This window comes from Chiloscyllium plagiosum, chromosome 23, assembly GCF_004010195.1.
Source record: "Chiloscyllium plagiosum isolate BGI_BamShark_2017 chromosome 23, ASM401019v2, whole genome shotgun sequence".
Lineage (NCBI taxonomy): Eukaryota > Metazoa > Chordata > Chondrichthyes > Orectolobiformes > Hemiscylliidae > Chiloscyllium > Chiloscyllium plagiosum.
In genome coordinates this window covers 39,192,742-39,211,198 of record NC_057732.1, presented here as the reverse complement: position 1 = coordinate 39,211,198, position 18,457 = coordinate 39,192,742, and the positions used below count along the sequence as shown (strand labels likewise).

General features: G+C 40.6%; 1 protein-coding gene across 1 annotated transcript; it reads right to left on the bottom strand.

The window, feature by feature from the left end:
* Positions 1-2,056: 2,056 nt before the first annotated feature.
* Positions 2,057-15,782, bottom strand: LOC122561805 (legumain-like). The gene is made up of 5 exons (XM_043713983.1): positions 15,759-15,782; positions 14,351-14,501; positions 13,877-14,047; positions 8,022-8,089; positions 2,057-3,873 (listed from the first exon to the last, which is right to left on the bottom strand). Exons 2-5 carry the CDS (start codon positions 14,465-14,467, stop codon positions 3,828-3,830), a joined length of 402 nt encoding a protein of 133 aa, XP_043569918.1. The 5' UTR covers positions 14,468-14,501; positions 15,759-15,782; the 3' UTR covers positions 2,057-3,827.
* Between the last annotated feature and the right edge of the window lie 2,675 nt (positions 15,783-18,457).

Genomic DNA, 18,457 nt, shown 5'->3' with positions numbered 1-18,457 from the left:
CTGCCAGAGGAAGTGGTGGAGGCTGGTACAGTTACAACATTTAAAAGGCATCTGGATGGGTATATGAATAGGAAGGGTTTCTAGGGATATTAACCAAGTGCTGGCAAATGGGACAAGATTAATTTGGAATATCTGGTCAGCATGGGTGGGTTAGACCGAACATGTTTCCATGTTGTACAGCTCTATGACTCTACCTCAATGAAGACTAAGTAATTATTTAGATACTCTGCTGTTTTGGGCCTATGATCAGAACATATTAGTTTAAGTTGAGGAGTAAGTGGTTTAGATAGGATTTGAGGAAAAATGTTTTCACCTAGAGAGCGGTAGAAATGCAATGTACTGCTTGAGAGTGTAGCGAAGGCAAGTAATCTCATAATATTTAAGAAGCATCTGGATGAGTACTTAAAATGCCAGGGTACAGTAGGCTATGGACCAAATGCAGATAAATGGGATTAGTGTAGTTTGGTGTTTGTAGGTTGACATAGATGTGGTGGACCAAAGAGCCTGTTTCAATGACATATGGTTCTATGACACATTTGTTTCGGTCTGATGTTTTCTTTTCATGTAGCTGGAGAAGCCTTTATGGTCCATTTTGCTTTTTCTTGATAGTTTACATTAACATTCTATTTTCCCTTTCTTTAACTGTTCTTTGATTCACTTTTACTGAACTCTAAAATCCTTATTTTCAGTTTTATTTCTATTTGTGTCAATTTTATAAGTTCTTCCTTTTAATCTTACACCATCATAAACATCCTTTCTTAGCCACACTTGACTGACATTTTAGGGTTTTTCTTCCTTGAAGGAATAGATAGTTGTTGCAAACTATAATAATTCTTTAAAGATTATTCATAGCTATGTACTGTCATACATATCATTGTTCCAAAGCTCTTCAACTCCTCCTTTCCAGCTGAATCACCCATGGTACCACAGACTTTGGTCTGGAACAACTCCCCTGATGAGCCACTGCCTCGCCAATATCCACCATGCAAAACACTGCAGGCCAATTCTCTTAAACAATGTGGCAGTCACCCATTCCCCCTCTGCCTGTATGCTCCTAAACTATGATGTGACCAAATGTATTGTTGGGGAACACAGCAAGCCAGGCAGCATCAGGAGGGACAGGCAGGAGGCTGGAGGAACACAGCAAGGCAGGCAGCATCAGGAGGTGCAGAAGTCGATGTTTTGCGTGTAACCCCTCTTCAGGAGTGGGGGTGGGGGTGAGGGGAGCTGCAGATAAAGGAGGGAGGTAGGAGAAGGGTTTGGGTGGGGAGAGGGGCGGAATGGTGCGGTAGGAACAGGTGAATCCAGGTAGACGGGATTCCTTGTAGCTCTCTGCCTGTCGATGTACTCCCGTTACTGCACAAGTTCTGAAACACAGAGCTCAAACCTGTGCAGTTTGTAACACTTCCTACAAATAGGACACATGCATCTGTTACTTTCCACATGCTGTATGTTCCACTCAGCTGAGCTGATCTACCATAGCATATATTAAAAATCTTTGTTAGAATTTGAGTAACAGAATAGCAAATCAGCTTCTTCACCTGTCCCAAAATAAGAGTCAACTACTGGAGGTTGAAAAAGAAAGGAGCACCTCTTTCTTCTCATCACCAAAACTCCCACGTTACCCAAATCAGGATTCAGTGAAGTTCAAAACAGTACTATGGAGGCCTCGTATGATGCTTCATAAAAGAAAACAATTCAATTCAAGCTTTGGAAACTAGTTTTAACCTCTCACCTCATAAACAGCTGCACATGCCCTCAGTATGTGCACTCTTGTTTTCAGGTTCAAATAAAAAGAATTAATTTAATCAGTGAAATTTAGTTAACTATTAAGTTAAGGAAAAGCTAGATATTAGTTCAGCATTAACCCATAAAACTCTCATTCTCACCTGCTCTCAGAGCTGACCAAAACAGTAAATTTAAAATAAATTCAACAGAAAATGGTTCTAATAATCCCTGAGAAGTTTAAGGGTCATCTTAGCCTCAGCGTTGAGACATATTAACACATGCCTCCACTACTAAAGAACATGGGGAAGGAAAGAGATGACAAGCAAAGTCAATTGGAACAATACCTAAGTTGTTTATTTAAAACAAAATTAGTGATAGCAAATACATTTATAAAACATCTTTCATAACTCAGTGATATCTTAAAGTGCTTCGCAGCCAAATAATTACTTTAAAAGTGCAGTCATAGGAAATGAAGAGAAAAAGTTTAGTAAAAAATATTTTTTTTTGTATACCTTCATAACTGTTATAGATGGTTTCAAAATATTATTGTGTTTCCAAACAAAAGCATGTTTTCTAACACAACTCAGGAGCTTCATAGTATGACCTAAAACAAGAATTCTATAGGTACCATAAGTTCAGGGACAAGAACTGAAGGCGTTCCAAGATGACATGACTTACCCTTCAAATAAGTGGAAGGTATCAAGAAGTAAATAAACAGTTTGATTTGGACAAAACGTTGCAGGCTGGAAATATGAATGGCTAAAGTAGATGAAACTGGGCAGTTTTGAGACCAGGTGGTATTTAATTCAAGCTTTGCCTGCATCTGTTGAGAAAGGAAATTGAAGGCTAGAGAGATATTAATGACACTTGTTTGTTTTTAAATTGCTGCAGGAGTTCTTTAAAGGAAATCGACATTTTCAAATGTGGGGACTTTGACACAATGTGGGACAGAGATTCTTGATGGTCAATTAGATGTGGACTCTGGATGGAATAAATTTAAAGGATTGAATGGCCTTTATTCATGCAGTATTTTTGTTGTATAATCCGATAAGTAGGAAGGTGATGTTGACAATCCAGTGGGATCTCTAAAACCAAGTGAAAAGAATAGATTTACAGATCTGAACCAAAAAATTCAAGTGGAGGATCTGTGAACTAAGCCAGGCAAAATGTCTACTGCAGTAAAAAGTTCAAATATCAAGAGACTCAATTAAAATGTTACAGAGCCCAATTCATGAAGATGGACTCTCCAATCATAGAGAAGCCTAGACAAGCCTGTGTTAATTCAGTATTAATGAAACAAATAAAGGAATTGATAGAAATTAGTTCAGGAGGAAATGGATATATCTTGGAAAATTAAAATCACAGAATACGGTGAAATTAATCAAACAGTAAATCGACATTTGACCTCATTCCTGAAAATGCTAGTATTTTTAAAGTGACACATTCTTCAAGTAAGTGATTTTTGCTGAAAAATTTCCTTTTGTTTGCAGATGGACTACAGAATGATATCACTCATTTCATCAAATGCTTCACACAGTAAACATTTCCTCCACCCTCCCAAAGCAATAAGTTGATCCCCTAAATAAAGACAATGCCCCAGTAACAATAGCAGTAACAATTGTACGTAAAACCAAGTGGTCCTGACTAGTGCACCTATCAGGTAACCACGTGATTTATCCTTGTGGGATCAATACAGGATCTGTCCTGTAAACCATAGTATACAATGAGCATGGCCTAGAGGCAAACAGTCTATCCTTTTGTATACCTCAAGGCTTCAAAATTGACATGACAAGTGCGTGCGTATTACATTAACAAAGCATGTTATATAACAGAATTTACTTTATGAATGCCAAGTAGTTATATTTTCAGTGCATGATATATATAAAAAATGTATAAGGATTCTTTATGGTTTGATTTTGTATCAGGTGACTTGCTGGTCAGTACTGACCCCACATCCAGTTATTCTAAATAATTCGGCTGAAACAGCAGCATGAGAGACAGAACCCAGCAGCTTCAAACTTTTTGATTCCATTTGCAAGAGATAAAACAAGAGAGGGAGATGCTTGCCTCCATTAAATGGAGGTGGGAGGGGTCCACTGTCACTTCTTCAGCTTCTTGCTCACTTGGTTGATTGCTTCTTTGATTCTGTTCAAAGACAAAGTGATTACAATATAGCTTATTTACCAAGACAAAACACAGAAAAGATATCTAAAAGTAATATTTATTCTGCAGAAAATGCTGGACTTGCTTAGCAAATCTGGCAGCATCTGTGGAAAAGAGATTCAGAGTTAATGCTTCAGATTCATGAACTTTCAGAGTTCTGACTAAAGATTATTGAACTGAAATACTTACTCAGTTTCTCTCTCCACAGACACTGCCTTAACTGCTACTCTAGTACTTGCTCTTTTATTTCAGGTTTCTGTGTTGTTTGGCTTTTGGTTTATTCTGTAAGTGGGTGTACCACTGAACTGAAAATGTGTTGCTGGAAAAGCGCATGAGCCCTTCTTCCTGAAGAAGGGCTCATGCCCGAAACGTCGATTCTCCTGCTCCTTGGATGCTGCCTGACCTGCTGTACTTTTCCAGCAACACATTTTCAGCTCTGATCTCGTGCATCTGCAGTCCTCACTTTCTCCTAGAAGATGTACCACTGAAGTTCAGATAGGGATGAACTTTGACAACAAATCAGATAATTTGATGGACCTGGTACTTTCTGAGACAAACGATTCAGTGAGCCACCAATTTTCAAAAAGCTTTATTAGATTCAACTTGACGAGGTTTAGAGTCTTTTAAGCTGATAACTTACGTGCTTCCCAATGCCTTAAATTTGTTGTGCAAATCCTATACATCATTTTGTAATGACATCTGGTAATACTTCAACAATTAATACACAGACAGAATTTGCAATTTGGCCAGCCAGAATCAACAACTAAAAAGAGGTGTTAACTTTGGGGACCACTGGCCATGCTTAGGTTTCCCTGCTTGACGGCCAAGTTTGTCATTTGTTATACTCAAAGTTGATAGCCTGTTTCCCAGTTTCTGGGTAAGTAAATAATTTTGCAATAACTGACGTAATAGATTTTCATTCAACAGAAGTATTATTGTCATAATTGGAAATATCTGCACTTAGCACTTGTCACGATTACACCTTCTCAGCATTTATATAATTGAATTTACGCCATTTATTTTAGGAGAAAAGCTTTAGGACAATTTAATTGCATAAACTTTATATGGAATACACTGCACAGCAACAGGCACTTCACTAACCTATATGTAAATCTGAGATAAATACGGAAAATACTGGAGTAGCCGATAGTGTGTCATCTGTGGCGACAGAATCTAGTCAATGTATCAGGGTCAATGCACCTTCATCAGGACTCTGAAAGGTCATTAATCTGAAGAGTTAGCTCTGAATCTCTCTTCACAGATGTTTATTATCTACATGAGTCTCCTTTCATTTCTCTCGAAAACAAGAAGCAGCCTCAGTATTTCAGCTTTGCCTTTGGTTCCCTTTTGCTCTCATGTGATCCTCAGTTTGTTTTTGAAAGTACCTAAGTTATTTGCATCAACCACAGTTGTATTAAGAAAATTAGCATTCCAATCATTGACTGAAGTTTCTAATTTCTCTATTGGATTTATTAGTAACCATCAAGTGATTGTTACATTTATCCTTCCAATCTATTCATAATTTTAGAAACCATGATCAAGTCTCCTCTTTTCTTCGGAAAAAAGCTCAAACCTGTTATCTTTGTCATAGTTATAATTATTTAGTTCTGGTGCCGCTCTTGTACATCTTTTTATCATAAGGAAACCAGGAAAATTAAAGTACCCAAAGTGTGGCCCAACCAAGGTCTGATACAAATTTAGCATAACTTCACTATTTCATTCATCCATCTCAGACACTGAAACAATCCTTATTTTTATGTTTTTAAGAAAGAATTTAACCATCACCTCTTGGCATTCAATGACATTACCATTTCTGAATCTCCCAGTATCAACATACTGGGAATTACAATTGACCAGAAACTGAGTTAGACTAGCAATATAAATACAACTAACCATATAAATATGAATCCCACACAACTAACTTGGCTTCTGACTCCTGTTCACCAACAACAAGGCATAAATCAGGAGTGTGATGGAATACTGACCACTTGCTTGGATGAGAGCAGCTCCAATAACATTCAAGAAGCTTGACATGATCCAATATAAAGCAGGTCAGGCAGCATCTAGGGAACAGGAGAATCGACGTTTCGGGCATTAGCCCTTCAGATTAAGGGCTAATGCCCGAAACGTCGATTCTCCTGTTCCCTAGATGCTGCCTGACCTGCTGCGCTTTTCCAGCAACACATTTCCATCTCTGATCTCCAGCATCTGCAGACCTCACTTTCTCCTCCAATATAAAGCAGCCCACTTGATTGGCACCACATCCACAAATATAGGATTAATAACAGGATTCTTGGCAGTGTGGAGGAACAGAGGGATCTGGGTGTGCAAGTACATAGATCCCTCAAAGTTGCCACCCAAGTAGATAGGGTTGTTAAGAAAGCATTTGGTGTTTTGGCTTTCATTAACAGGGGGATTGAGTTTAAGAGCTGCGAGGTTTTGCTGCAACTCTACAAGTCCCTGGTGAGACCACACTTGGAATATTGTGTACAGTTCTGGTCGCCCTACTACAGGAAAAATACAGAGGCTTTGGAGACGGTGCAAAGAAGGTTTACCAGGATGCTGCCTGGACTGGAGGGCTTGCCTTATGAAGAAAGGTTGAATAAGCTCAGACTTTTCTCTCTGGACAGGAGGAGGAAGAGAGGTGACCTGATCGAGGTATACAAGATAATGAGAGCAATAGACAGAGTCAACAGCCAGAGACTTTTCCCCAGGACAGGATGGACTGGCACAAGAAGTCATAGTTTGAAGATATTAGGAGGAAGGTATAAAGGAGACGTCAGAGGTAGGTTTTTTACGCAGAGAGTAGTGAATGTGTGGAATGCGTTGCCAGCTGTGGTGGTGGAAGCAAAGTCATTGGGGACATTTAAGTGACTGCCGGACATGCACATGGAAAGCAGTGAGTTGAGGGGTGCGTAGGTTAAGTTACTAAATTTTACATTAGGATTAAATCTTGGCACAACATCGTGGGCCAAAGGGCCTGTTCTGTGCCGTACTTTTCTATGTTCTAAACATTCTCCTCCTCCACCTCAGATGCTCAGTCGCACACTGTGTACCATCTACAGGATGAACTACAGAAATACTCCATGGCTCCTTAGATAACATCTTCCAAACAAACAAATCTACCATCTAGAAGGGCAAGGGCAATAGGTACATGTGGACATCACCACCTGCAAGGTCCCCTCTAAGTTACAATCATCCAGACTTAGAAATATATAGTCATTCCTTCAGTGATACTTGGAAACCACACACCACCCCAATGGTATTACAGGACTACCTACTGCAAATTAACTGCTGTAGTTCAAGAACACAGCTCACTATCATCTTCTGAAGGGTGACCTTATAGAGGGCTATAAAATCATAAGAGGCATGGACAAGGCGAATACCCAAGATCTTTGTTCTAGGGTCGGAGGTCCAAAACTAGAGGGCATGGGTTTAAAGTGAGACAGGAAAGATTTAAAAAGGACCTCTTGGGGATCATCTTCATGCAGAGGATGGTAGTGTATGGAGCAAACTGCCAAAGGAAATGATGGAGGTGGGTACAATTACAGTATTCAAAAGGCATCTGGATGAGTATACGAATAGGAAAGGTCTAGAGGGATACAGGGTGAATGCTGGCAAATAGGACTTGGTCAGATTGGGATGTCTGGTCGGTGCAAATGAGTTGGACTGAAGGATCTGTTTCTGTGCTGTATGACTATGATTCTAGGGCAAATAGGAACAGTGCTAAAACAATGGCTCATCCAGCAATGGCTCCACATCCCACTAATGAATTTTTAAAAATCTCTGAAGATATATTTCTGAGTTTTGTTGACATTTTTAATTGTTTTGCTGACCTGCGATGCTGCTTTAATCATTTATGTACATTTAACAATTGATCTCTTTGCTTTTCTACATCTTTGTTTTTCTATATCTTTGCTTTGTATTTTATGAGGTGTAATTTATATTTCTCTTTTCCAACTAAAGTATTACCTTATTTATGTTTAAATGTATTTGCCACTAATAGTCCACTCTGTTTTCAACCTTCTTCTTGTATTAGGTTGCATTGTTTCTCAATATTTCTTAACATCAAATCTTTCACTAGACGTTAACTTAATATCCAAGTATGCAGTTGTTGAGTAATACTGTACCGTGTCAGTGGGACCCGCTGTTCACACAAATTGACAAAGGCACTCAGCTGGTGACGAGCATATTCATACTGCAACAACAGAACCACAGATAAACAATTCTACTTGGTGTCAACATCAGTTACAATAATGAGATGCTCTAAAATGATAAAGGAATTGAATACAAAAACAGAAATTGCCAAACTCAACAGGACTGGCAGCATCTGTGGGAAGAAAGCAGAGTTAATGTTTTGAGTCTGGTGACTCTTCATCAGAACTATTAATAGCTAGGAAAAGTGGTACTTATGCTGAAATTAAAGTTGGGGGGCCAAGAGAAGATCCCAACAACTGGGAAAAACAGAAGGAACAAAGGGTGAAAAAAATAGTAAGAAAGAGCTACAAAAAGACTGCACAAAGAAATTAAGAGATTCAAAATCTCACAATATTTTAATAATTCAATGAATAACAATAAGGAAATAGCACACTGTTCAATAATTACTTTGTATCAATGTTTACAGGAGAGGAATTAGTCAGCTGGCCAAATTAATTGTTAATGAGTAAGGGACAGGGACTCAACAAAATTGACCTAAAGAGAAAAATAATGAAGAAAATAATGGCACTAAATGGTAACAAATCCTCGGGGCCAAATGGCTTCTCTCCCAGGTTTTAAGATTAGAACAGACAGAAGGTTATTAATCTGAAAACTTAACCCTATTTTTCTCTCCCCTCAGATGGTTCCTGTTGAGTTTTTCCAGCATTGTCAATATTTTGCTTTTAAATAATCCCTCAAAGTGCTACTGATGTAGGAGACACACCTATAGACTGGAAACTGCACTTGATACTCCAAAGATTATCCACAGTTCAGATAGACAGCTCATTAAAACGTCAACAGCAGAAAATAATCAAGTAGGCTAGACTACTTGTCCTTTTGTGTCGAGGAATGAAATACAAAAAAGGAGATGCCATGCTTCAGCTATACAAAAACCTGGTTAGAACACACTGGTAGTTCTGTGAGCAGTTCTGGCTACCATACCTTATTAGGATAGAGTAGCCTTGGAAGAAGTGGAATGTAGATTTACCAGAATGATTCTAAGATAGCAGATGCTCAAGAAAGAAAACAGCACAGGAACAGGCCATTTGACCCTCCAAGCTCGCACTGGCACACCCTGCCCTTCCATTCTAAAGATATCTTCACTTACAGGATCAGCATCCCTCTATTCCCTTCCTATTCGTGAATTTGCCAAGACACTTCCTGAATGCTGCTATTGTGTCTGCTTCCACCACCTGCTCTGGCAGCGTGTTCCAGATACTCACCATTCTTTGTGTGAAAACTTGCTTTGCACATCTTTTTTTTTTAACACACCCCACCACCTCCCCCCAAGCCCCCACCCTGGTCCTGTGTCCCTATTAATTGACCCTAGCACTCTGGGAAAAAGCCTCATACTTTCCATTTTATCCATGCTATTAACAATCTTATCAACTTCTTTCAAGTCACCCCTCAGATCCTTCTGTGTTCCAGTGAAAACAAACCCAGTCTATCCAGCCTTTCTTCATAGCTAAAATTTCCCATGCCAGGCAACATCCAGATAAACTGTTTCTGTATCATCTCCAAAGCATCCACATCCTTCTGGTAGTGTGGTGACCAGAACGGTACGCAATATTCCAAGTGTGGCCTAACTAAAGTTCTATAAAGTTGCAGCATAACTTGCTTATCCTTACACACAATGCCATTTCCAATGAAGGCAAGCATTCCATAGGCCTTTTTTGTGACCTTACTGCCACCTTCAGTGATCTGTGGACCAGCACATCCAGATCCCTCTACATATCAACACTCCCAAGGGTTCTGCCAATCACTGCATAATTTCCACCTGTACCTGACCTTCCAAAATGCATCATCTCACATTTGTTTGGATTAAACTCCAACTGCTATTTTTCTGCCCATGTTTCCAATTGATCCATATGGTGCTGTATCCTCTGACAATTCTCCTCACTATTTGCAACTCCACCAATCTTTGTATCATCCATAAACATACTAATTAGACCAGTCACGTTTTCCCAAATCATTTATGTAGACTATGAACAGCAGAGGTCCCAGCACTGATCCCTGTGGAACACCAGTAGTCACAACTCTCCATTCTGAAAAGCATGCTTCCACTGCTACCCTCTGTCTCCTTTGACTCAACCTGTTCTGTATCAATCTTGCCAGCTCACCTGATGCCATGTTACTTTACCTTTTGTACCAGTCTGCTATGAGGGATATTGTCAAAGGCTTTACCGAAATCCATGCAGACAACATCAACCTCTTTTCCCTCACACATCTTCGTTACCTCCTCAAAAAAAAACTCAATCAAGTTAGTGAGACGTGACCTCGCCCAAACAAAACCATGCCGTCTATCGCTAATAAATCCATTTGCTTCTAAATGCACCTAGATCTTGTCCCTGAGAATCTTTTCCAATAGTTTCCCTGCCACTGACATGAGGCTCACAATCCTGTAATTTCCTGGATTATCCCTGCTACCCTTCTTAAACAATAGGACAACATTGGCTATTTTCCAGGCTTGTGGGACCTCACCTGTGGCTAAAGAGGATTTAAAGATGTCTGTCAATGCTTCAGCAATTTGTTCTCTTGCCTCCCTCAATAGTCTTTGATAGATCCCATCGGGACCCAGGAACTTATCTTGAATCATAGAAACCCGACAGTGTGGAAACAGGTCACTTGGCCCAACAAGTCCACACCGACGCTCCAAAGAGTAACCCACCCAAACCCATTCCCCTACCCTATTGCTCGAGATTTACTCCTGATTAATGGTCCTACCTTATATATCCCTGAACACTGTGGGCAATTTAGCATGGCCAATTCACCTAACCTGCATTATGGGAGGAAACCGGAGCACCCAGAGGAAACCCACGCTGACATGGGGAGAATGTGCAAATTCTACACAGGCTGGAATCAAATACAGGTCCCTGACGCTGAGAGGCAGCAGTGTTAACCACTGAACTACATTAATATTTTTTAAGACACACAACACCACTTCTTTTTCAAAGCAACTTGATGCTCCTGAGATTCAGACTTATTTCTAGATTTAGAACATAAAAAATAGAACGTTACAGCGCAGTACAGGCCCTTCAGTCCTTGATATTACGCCGACCTTAGAAATTAATCTGATGCCCATCTAACCTACACCATTCAATTATTATCCATATATATGTCCAATGCCCATTTAAATACCCTTAATGTCGGCAAGTCTACTACTGTTGCACGTAGGCCGTTCCACACCCCGACTATTCTGAGTTTACAAACTACCCCTAATATCTGTCCTAAATCTATCACCCCTCAATTTAAAGCTATGTCCCCTTATGTTAGCCTTCACCATCCGAGGAAAAAGGCTCTCACTGTCCACTCTATCTAACCCTCTGATTACCTTATATGTCTTGATTAAGTCACCTCTCAACCTTCTTCTCTCCAATGAAAACTGCCTCAGTCCCCTCATAAGACCTTCCCCCCCATACCAGGCAACATCCTAGTAAATCTCCTCTGAATCCTTTCCAAAGCTTCCACATCTTCCCTATAATGCAGTGACCAGAACTGCCCATAATACTCCAGGTGCGGCCTTACCAGTGTCTTGTACAGCTGAAGCATGACCTTGTGGCTCCAAAACTCAATCCCCTACCAATAAATGGCAACACACCATATGCCTTCTTAACGACCCTATCAACCTGGGTGGAAACTTTGAGGGATTTATGCACCTGGACACTGAGATCTCTCTGTTCATCTCCAGTGCCAAGACTTTTGCCATTAGCCCAGTAATTTGCATTCTTGTTACTTCTTCCGAAGTGAACTACCTCAATTTGCCACCTCTCAGCCCAGCTCTGCATCTATGTCCCTCTGTAACCCACAATATCCTTTGGCACTACCCACAACTCCGCCTACCTTACTGTCATCTGCAAATTTGTTAACCCATCTTCTACGTCCACCTCCAGATCAGTTATAAAAATGAGTAACAGCAGTGGCCCCAAACAAATCCTTGCGGCATACCACTGGTAACTGAGCTCCAGGCTAAACATTTCCCATCAACCACTCTGTCTTCTTTCAGCTAGCCAATTTCTGATTCAAACCGCTAAATCACCTTCAATCCCAAAATTTCTTAGTTTGTGCAATAGCCTACCGTGTGGAACATTATCAAATACCTTACTGAAGTCCATGTACACCACATCAACCACCTTACCTTCATCCGCATGTTTTGTCACCTTCTCGAAGAACTCAGTAAGGTTAGTGAGGCATGACCTACCCTTCACAAAACTGTGTTGATTATCTCTAATCAAATTATTCCTTTCCAGATGTTTATAAATCCTCCCTCTTATACCCTTTGCCAACATTTGTATCATTGATAGTCACAGGTGAGTTGATTAGGGATAGTCAACTTGGCTGTATGCATCGGAAATCATGTCTCACAAACTTGATTGAGTTTTTTGAAGGAGTAACAAAGAGGATTGATGAGGGCACAGCAGTAGATGTGATCTATGTGAACTTCAGTAAGGCATTCGACAAGTTTCCCCATGGGAGATTGGTTAGCAAGGTTAGATCTCATGAAATACAGGGAGAACAAGCCATTTGGATACAGAACTGGCTCAAAGGTAGAAGACAAGAGGGTGGTGGTGGAGGGTTGTTTTTCAGACTGGAGCCTGTGACCAGTGGAGTGCCACAAGGACCGATGCTGGGTCCAATACGTTTCATGATTTATATAAATGATTTGGACTTGAGCATAAGAGGTATAGTTAGTAGGTTTGCAGATGACACCAAAATTGGAGGTGCAGCAGACAGCGAAGGAGGTTACCTCAGAATACAACGGGATCTTGATCAGATGGGCCAATGGGCTGAGAAGTGGCAGATGGAGTTTAATTTAGATAAACGTGAGGTGCTTAACTTTGGGAAAGCAAATCTTAGCAGGACTTATACACTTAATGGTAAGGTCCTGGGGAGTTGCTGAACAAAGAGACCTTGGAGTGCAGGTTCATAGCTCCTTGAGTTGCAGGTAGATAGGATAGTGAAGGTGGTGTTTGGTATATTTTTCTTTATTGATCAGAGTATTGAGTACAGGAGTTGGGAGGTCATGTTGCAGCTGTATAGGACATTGGTTAGGGCACTGTTGGAATATTGAGTGCAATTCTGGTCTTCTTCCTATTGGAAAGATGTTGTGAAACTTGAAAGGGTTCAGAAAAGACTGACAAGGACATTGCCAGGGTACCAACCCATGCTGCAAGTTCACCCATGTTACTCTGGATGCTCCTGGCATTGAAGTACACGCATTTTAAACCAACATCTTCATTGCCGGTGCCCTCTCGCAATCTTGTAAATCTACCCCTGACCTCACTACCCTGAACCTCCTGTACATTGTAACTACAATTCAGATTCCCATCCACTTGCTGCATTAGTTTAAAGACATTTCTTTTAGATTTCTTACAGGTTTTAAAAGAAATGTTTACAGGGATATGGACCAAGCACAGGCAGGTAGCACTAGTTTAGGATTATGGTTGGCATGGACTGGTTAAACCGAAATGAGGCAAAATTATTTCTGCTCATTGGGGAACATAGGACCATGGAGCAAGGTCAAAAAAAAGAGCCAACTTTTACAGGTGTGAAATTAAGACATACATCTACACTCAAAATATGGTAGAAATTTGGAACTGGCAATTGCTGAATCAATTGTTGATTTTAAATTTGTTAAGGGATATGGAGCAATGGTGGTCAAATGCAGTTAAGCCACAGATCAGTCTAGATCTTACGAAGTGACTGACAGACTTGAGGGACTCATGGCTGTGTTCTATTCGCAGGTTGTTTTTCTGCTGGTCAGTCACTAAATTCCAGTGTCACAGCATACCTCCTGCTTGTGCCAGTCAAAGCACTCAACTCGGAAATATTCCACTGCAGCATAATACTTTTCCTTCTCCGTGAGGTGCTGTTTAGTTGCAAGGATACGTTCAGCTTGTTCCTCAGAGTCTGTAGCCAGTTTAACGATCTCCTGCACTGTCTGGCGGATCAGTTCCCTTGTCTGTAATGTAATAAATTTGTTAGTTACACCCCAACCACCTCAGAAGGGATTGACTGTGACTAAATCTACCATTTTACTCTCCTTTCAACCAAAACAACCATGTAAACTGCTGAGGGCTCAGGGAATTGTCTGGTGTTAGCAACTTCATACTGCAAAGCAGATCGGCATCAACAACCCACAGCCAGGCAGCTCCCAGTTCTATCACTACACAATCCATCACCAAATGATAATATTCAGTCATTTGTTGCAAAGAGACGAGAGCAAACGAGTACTAGAAGGGAAAGATCCCATTTGTTCAGTTACCTCAAGGAGCTTTTCCAACTCTTTCTGAAGCTTCGCTATCTCCTCAGGGTCCGTGGCAGCTTTGATCTGATTCTGAAGGATAGCAACAGGTACATCACACTGTGCCACAGCCTCCATTCTGGCAATTGACACACTGGATATCCACCAGAACCTGTGGGACAAACAATCACTAGATGACCCTCAGCTTCACAAGATGATATAGGGCTCACCAATCCAAGAGGAAAGCCCAGAATCTCAACAAATATCCAGCCGGCTTTTGAACATGATGGTAATTAAGACAAGATGCTCAATGCAAAGACCCTAATCAGAACTGGGTCAAAGAAGAGTAGCTGAGATTAAATTGTAATCTTTTGTAATTTTCAATGTCTACAGTAGAATTTTGTCATGTTAAATAGCTTTTTTTTAGAAAAACAGATTGTGAATACATTGAATATAACTTGGAACCAGGCTGAGTCACGAGCTCCCACACTGGGCACACAGCTTAATGAGAACATTGACAATGCTTAAAGAAAGGGGTGGATTCATGTAGAATCTCCCTCAACCTCAGTATATTCCAAAGTATTTTAGAATTAAGTAAGTATTTTTTGAAGTGCAGTTTTTGTTGTGGGAAACAGCAAACTCTTTTGGTGATGTTGATTTACGGGTAAATATTAATGGTGACACAAGATGCCACTGGCAAGGCTGGAAAGCACAGATGTTGAACTGATTAAGTGTGATGTACCTGTTGCTATCCTTCAGAATCAGATCAAAGCTGCCACGGACCCTGAGGAGATAGCGATAAATATTAATGGTGACACAAGATGCCACTGGCAAGGCTGGAAAGCACCACTTTCAAGCAGATACTAATGCACAGATGTTGAACTGATTAAGTGAAATATTCTGACACTTTGGAATCTGGCTGGTGACCAGAGAAAAAAGCAAAATTGAAGGCTTAACATTTACAGATTGTAACTACAGATCACCAAAGAAAATATTTAAAATTATGACAGAATGTGTGACATTCATGCAATGGGCGGCACAGTGGCTAGCACTCACAGCGCCAATAGACCTGGGTTCAATTCCCACCTCAGGCAACTGTCTGTGTAGAGTTTGCACATTCTCCAGGGTCTGCATGGGTTTTCTCCCACAGTCCAAACATGTGCAGGTTAGGTGAAGGGGTAAATGTAGGGGAATGGGTCTGGGTGGGTTGCGCTTCAGCAGGTCGGTGTGGATTTGTTGGGCTGAAGGGCCTGTTTCTACACTAAGTAATCTAATCTAATCATATCTCATATGTCTAAACACAAGATAATAGCAAGGTCACAGGCATAATGTTACTATCTCTAAAGGGAGAATTCAAACCATGATCCCTCTGAGGATGAGTCACTGGACTTAAAACAACTCTGATTTCTCTCCATAGATGCTGCCAGACCTGTTGAGCTTTTCCAGCAACTTCTGTTTTTCTTGTCCTTGATCCCTTTGTCTCTATTAGAAACCAGGCTCCCACCACTTCATCATATGTCATCACTAGGATATCAGTCAAATGTCACTGTGAATGTGAAATGGGAACATTGCTATTCAATCCTGTCTGTCCCATTTGAATTCTACTGATCACTAGCAGCATCAATATAGCTAAATCAGATATTAATCATTTAACTTTATGTAAAATATCTCAACAGTTTGTTTATTTAGTCAGCACTTTTGAACTCAAATATACATTGCACTGTTTAGTTGACTTTAATACATAGGTGCTGAGAGGTTGTTTCCCTTTATGGAAGAGTCAAAGACCAAAGGTCGTAATCCTAGAGTAAGAGGCCATTCATTTAAGGCAGCGATGAGAAGGAATTTCTTCACTCTGAGGACAGTGAATCTAGAATGATAGAATTCCTACAGTATCAAAACAGGCCATTTGACCCAACAAATCCACACCGACCATCTGAGGAGCATCCCACCCAGACCCATTCCCATTCCCCTACCCTATTACTCTAGAGATTTCCCATGACTAATGCACCTAACTTACAAATCCCTGAACATTATGGACAATTTAGCATGGCCAATAGGCAAGTTTTTAATCAGTAAAGAAATCATGGTTTATAAGGTAATGCTTCAGCTTAAGGAGCTGTCTTTCAGGAACGTAGACAGGCAGGAAGCTGGAAGAACACAGCAAGCCAGGCAGCACCAGGAGGTGGAGAAATCGATGTTTCGAGTGTAACCCTTTGGATTTCAGCATCTACAATTTTTTTTGTCTGCAACCAAGTCTTTCACTAATAGTAGGGAGCGCCACGTCAAGTCGTAATTTTAAAACTGAGCTTGATAAAGTGTTATATAGACTAAAGGTAGTTTCAGTATGCAGAGTTAAATCGCAGATCAGCCATTGAATGCTGGCAGGGAGTAGCCTTCCTGTTCCCATTTTGTGCAGCATTATTCCAAACTCCACCCTCAGCACTGAGGCAAATCCTTTTATATTATACAACCTGAAACTCCACCTTACCTCTGTATAAACAATCTACTTTCAACTTTTGTAATTTTGCAAGCTCACACAACCAAAGGGAAGTTGCAAACTCCGGTGAAACTCACTTTGCACCACTTTCCCAGCACAACAGCGCACGACAAACAGGTGACCATCCCAAACCCACAATGCACCACGCACAAGGCCGGGATAGACCGCTTTATCCGTGACGTCATCGTGCGGGGCGGTCGCCGCCATTTTCGATCACATGACTGTTCCGGATCTTCAATCAGAGAGCATACGATCAATAAAGTGGGTGTGGAATGTAAATATATTGATTTATTTACGAATAATTGTAACTACAAAAAGTTGCATTTTAGATGTCCACCATATGTAATAATTTTTACGTGACAAGACCTATTTTTATATTAGCAATTCCATTACTGAAATGAAAAATGGGATTAAATTTACTTTGTGAAATATTTCACTTTTACTTTTATTTAAGTCAACAAACCATGATAAACAATATTGGAGTTCTCACCAAGTCAATTTCGAGTAGAAAGGTTGACATAAAAATAGCGTACCATGGACAAGAATATGTGTTTGGAAGATGTTAAATACGGACACAGGTTCCTTTTAGTTCAAGTTAAAACACATCGACTAAATTTAAAGAAGGCACTAAATCCAAATAATGGAACAGATTCACATCATCATAGGATCTCTACAATGTGGACAAAGGCCATTCAGCCAATTCACATCAACCCTCCAAAAAGCATCCCATCCAGATCCAAACCCCTTACCCTATCCCTGCAACCCTGCATCTCCCATGATTAGTCCACAACCTGGACATTTTTGGACTGTGTGAGGAATGCCACACAGACATGAGATTATGTAAACTACACATGGACAGTCACCCAAGGGTGGAATTGAACCCCAGTCCCTGGCAGTTTGAGGCAGCAGTGCCAACCACTGAGCTACTATGCCATCTCAAATCATGAATGACTAAAATGCATAGAATGATTCTATTAAGCTATAAACAATGTGGGGATGAGGTGGGATGCAGTTGAGCCTGTATTTATCCACAATGGAAGTAATAACAAAATTTGCATGGTCAAGGCAATTGGACAAGTTAACTACTATCATCAGGAAGAGAACTTGAAAATGACTACTTCAAAGCCACAATTTGCCAAGTGGCAGGTAGGCATCAATACCTTCCCTGCTATTGGGAAAATACCAATAGAGACAAGTTAGAGAAAGACATGATGCCTTCCTTCCCATCCAACCTCATTTTAAGATTCCCCACTTCCTATCTGCCAACCCAATCCAATTCCAATTCAATAGGAGAAGCAACACTTAATGGAATTAGGCTTTAGTTTCTGATAGTTTGTTGGTCTAGGACTGCCCTCTTGGAAATGTGAAATAAGGAGCCCCTCCACTGTGCAACCTCTCCCCCCCACCCCAAAACCATACCTGTTCCCCATTAACTGCACACTTATTCAGTGGCATGGTGAGCATATAGGATTCAAGTCCTACCTGTTCCAGAGGTATGTCACTAACATAGCTGAACAGGTTAATTAACGATACCAATAATGGCCTGGTGATTTCCAAAACTCTCACGGAAATGGAGGAGTAGCTGACAAAAAGGCACTTAAACTCTGAGTCATCCTTAGGCAGTGAGGAAA

Bases quoted from the DNA above. Each gene is read 5' to 3' on its own strand.
- LOC122561805 (XM_043713983.1), bottom strand. From the start codon at position 14,467: ATGGAGGCTGTGGCACAGTGTGATGTACCTGTTGCTATCCTTCAGAAT. The intron at 14,048-14,350 runs GTAACTGAACAA...ATTACATTACAG, and splicing joins AGTTGGAAAAGCTCCTTGAG to ACAAGGGAACTGATCCGCCA. The intron at 3,874-8,021 runs GTACAGTATTAC...GTCTTTGAACAG, and splicing joins CAGCGGGTCCCACTGACACG to AATCAAAGAAGCAATCAACC.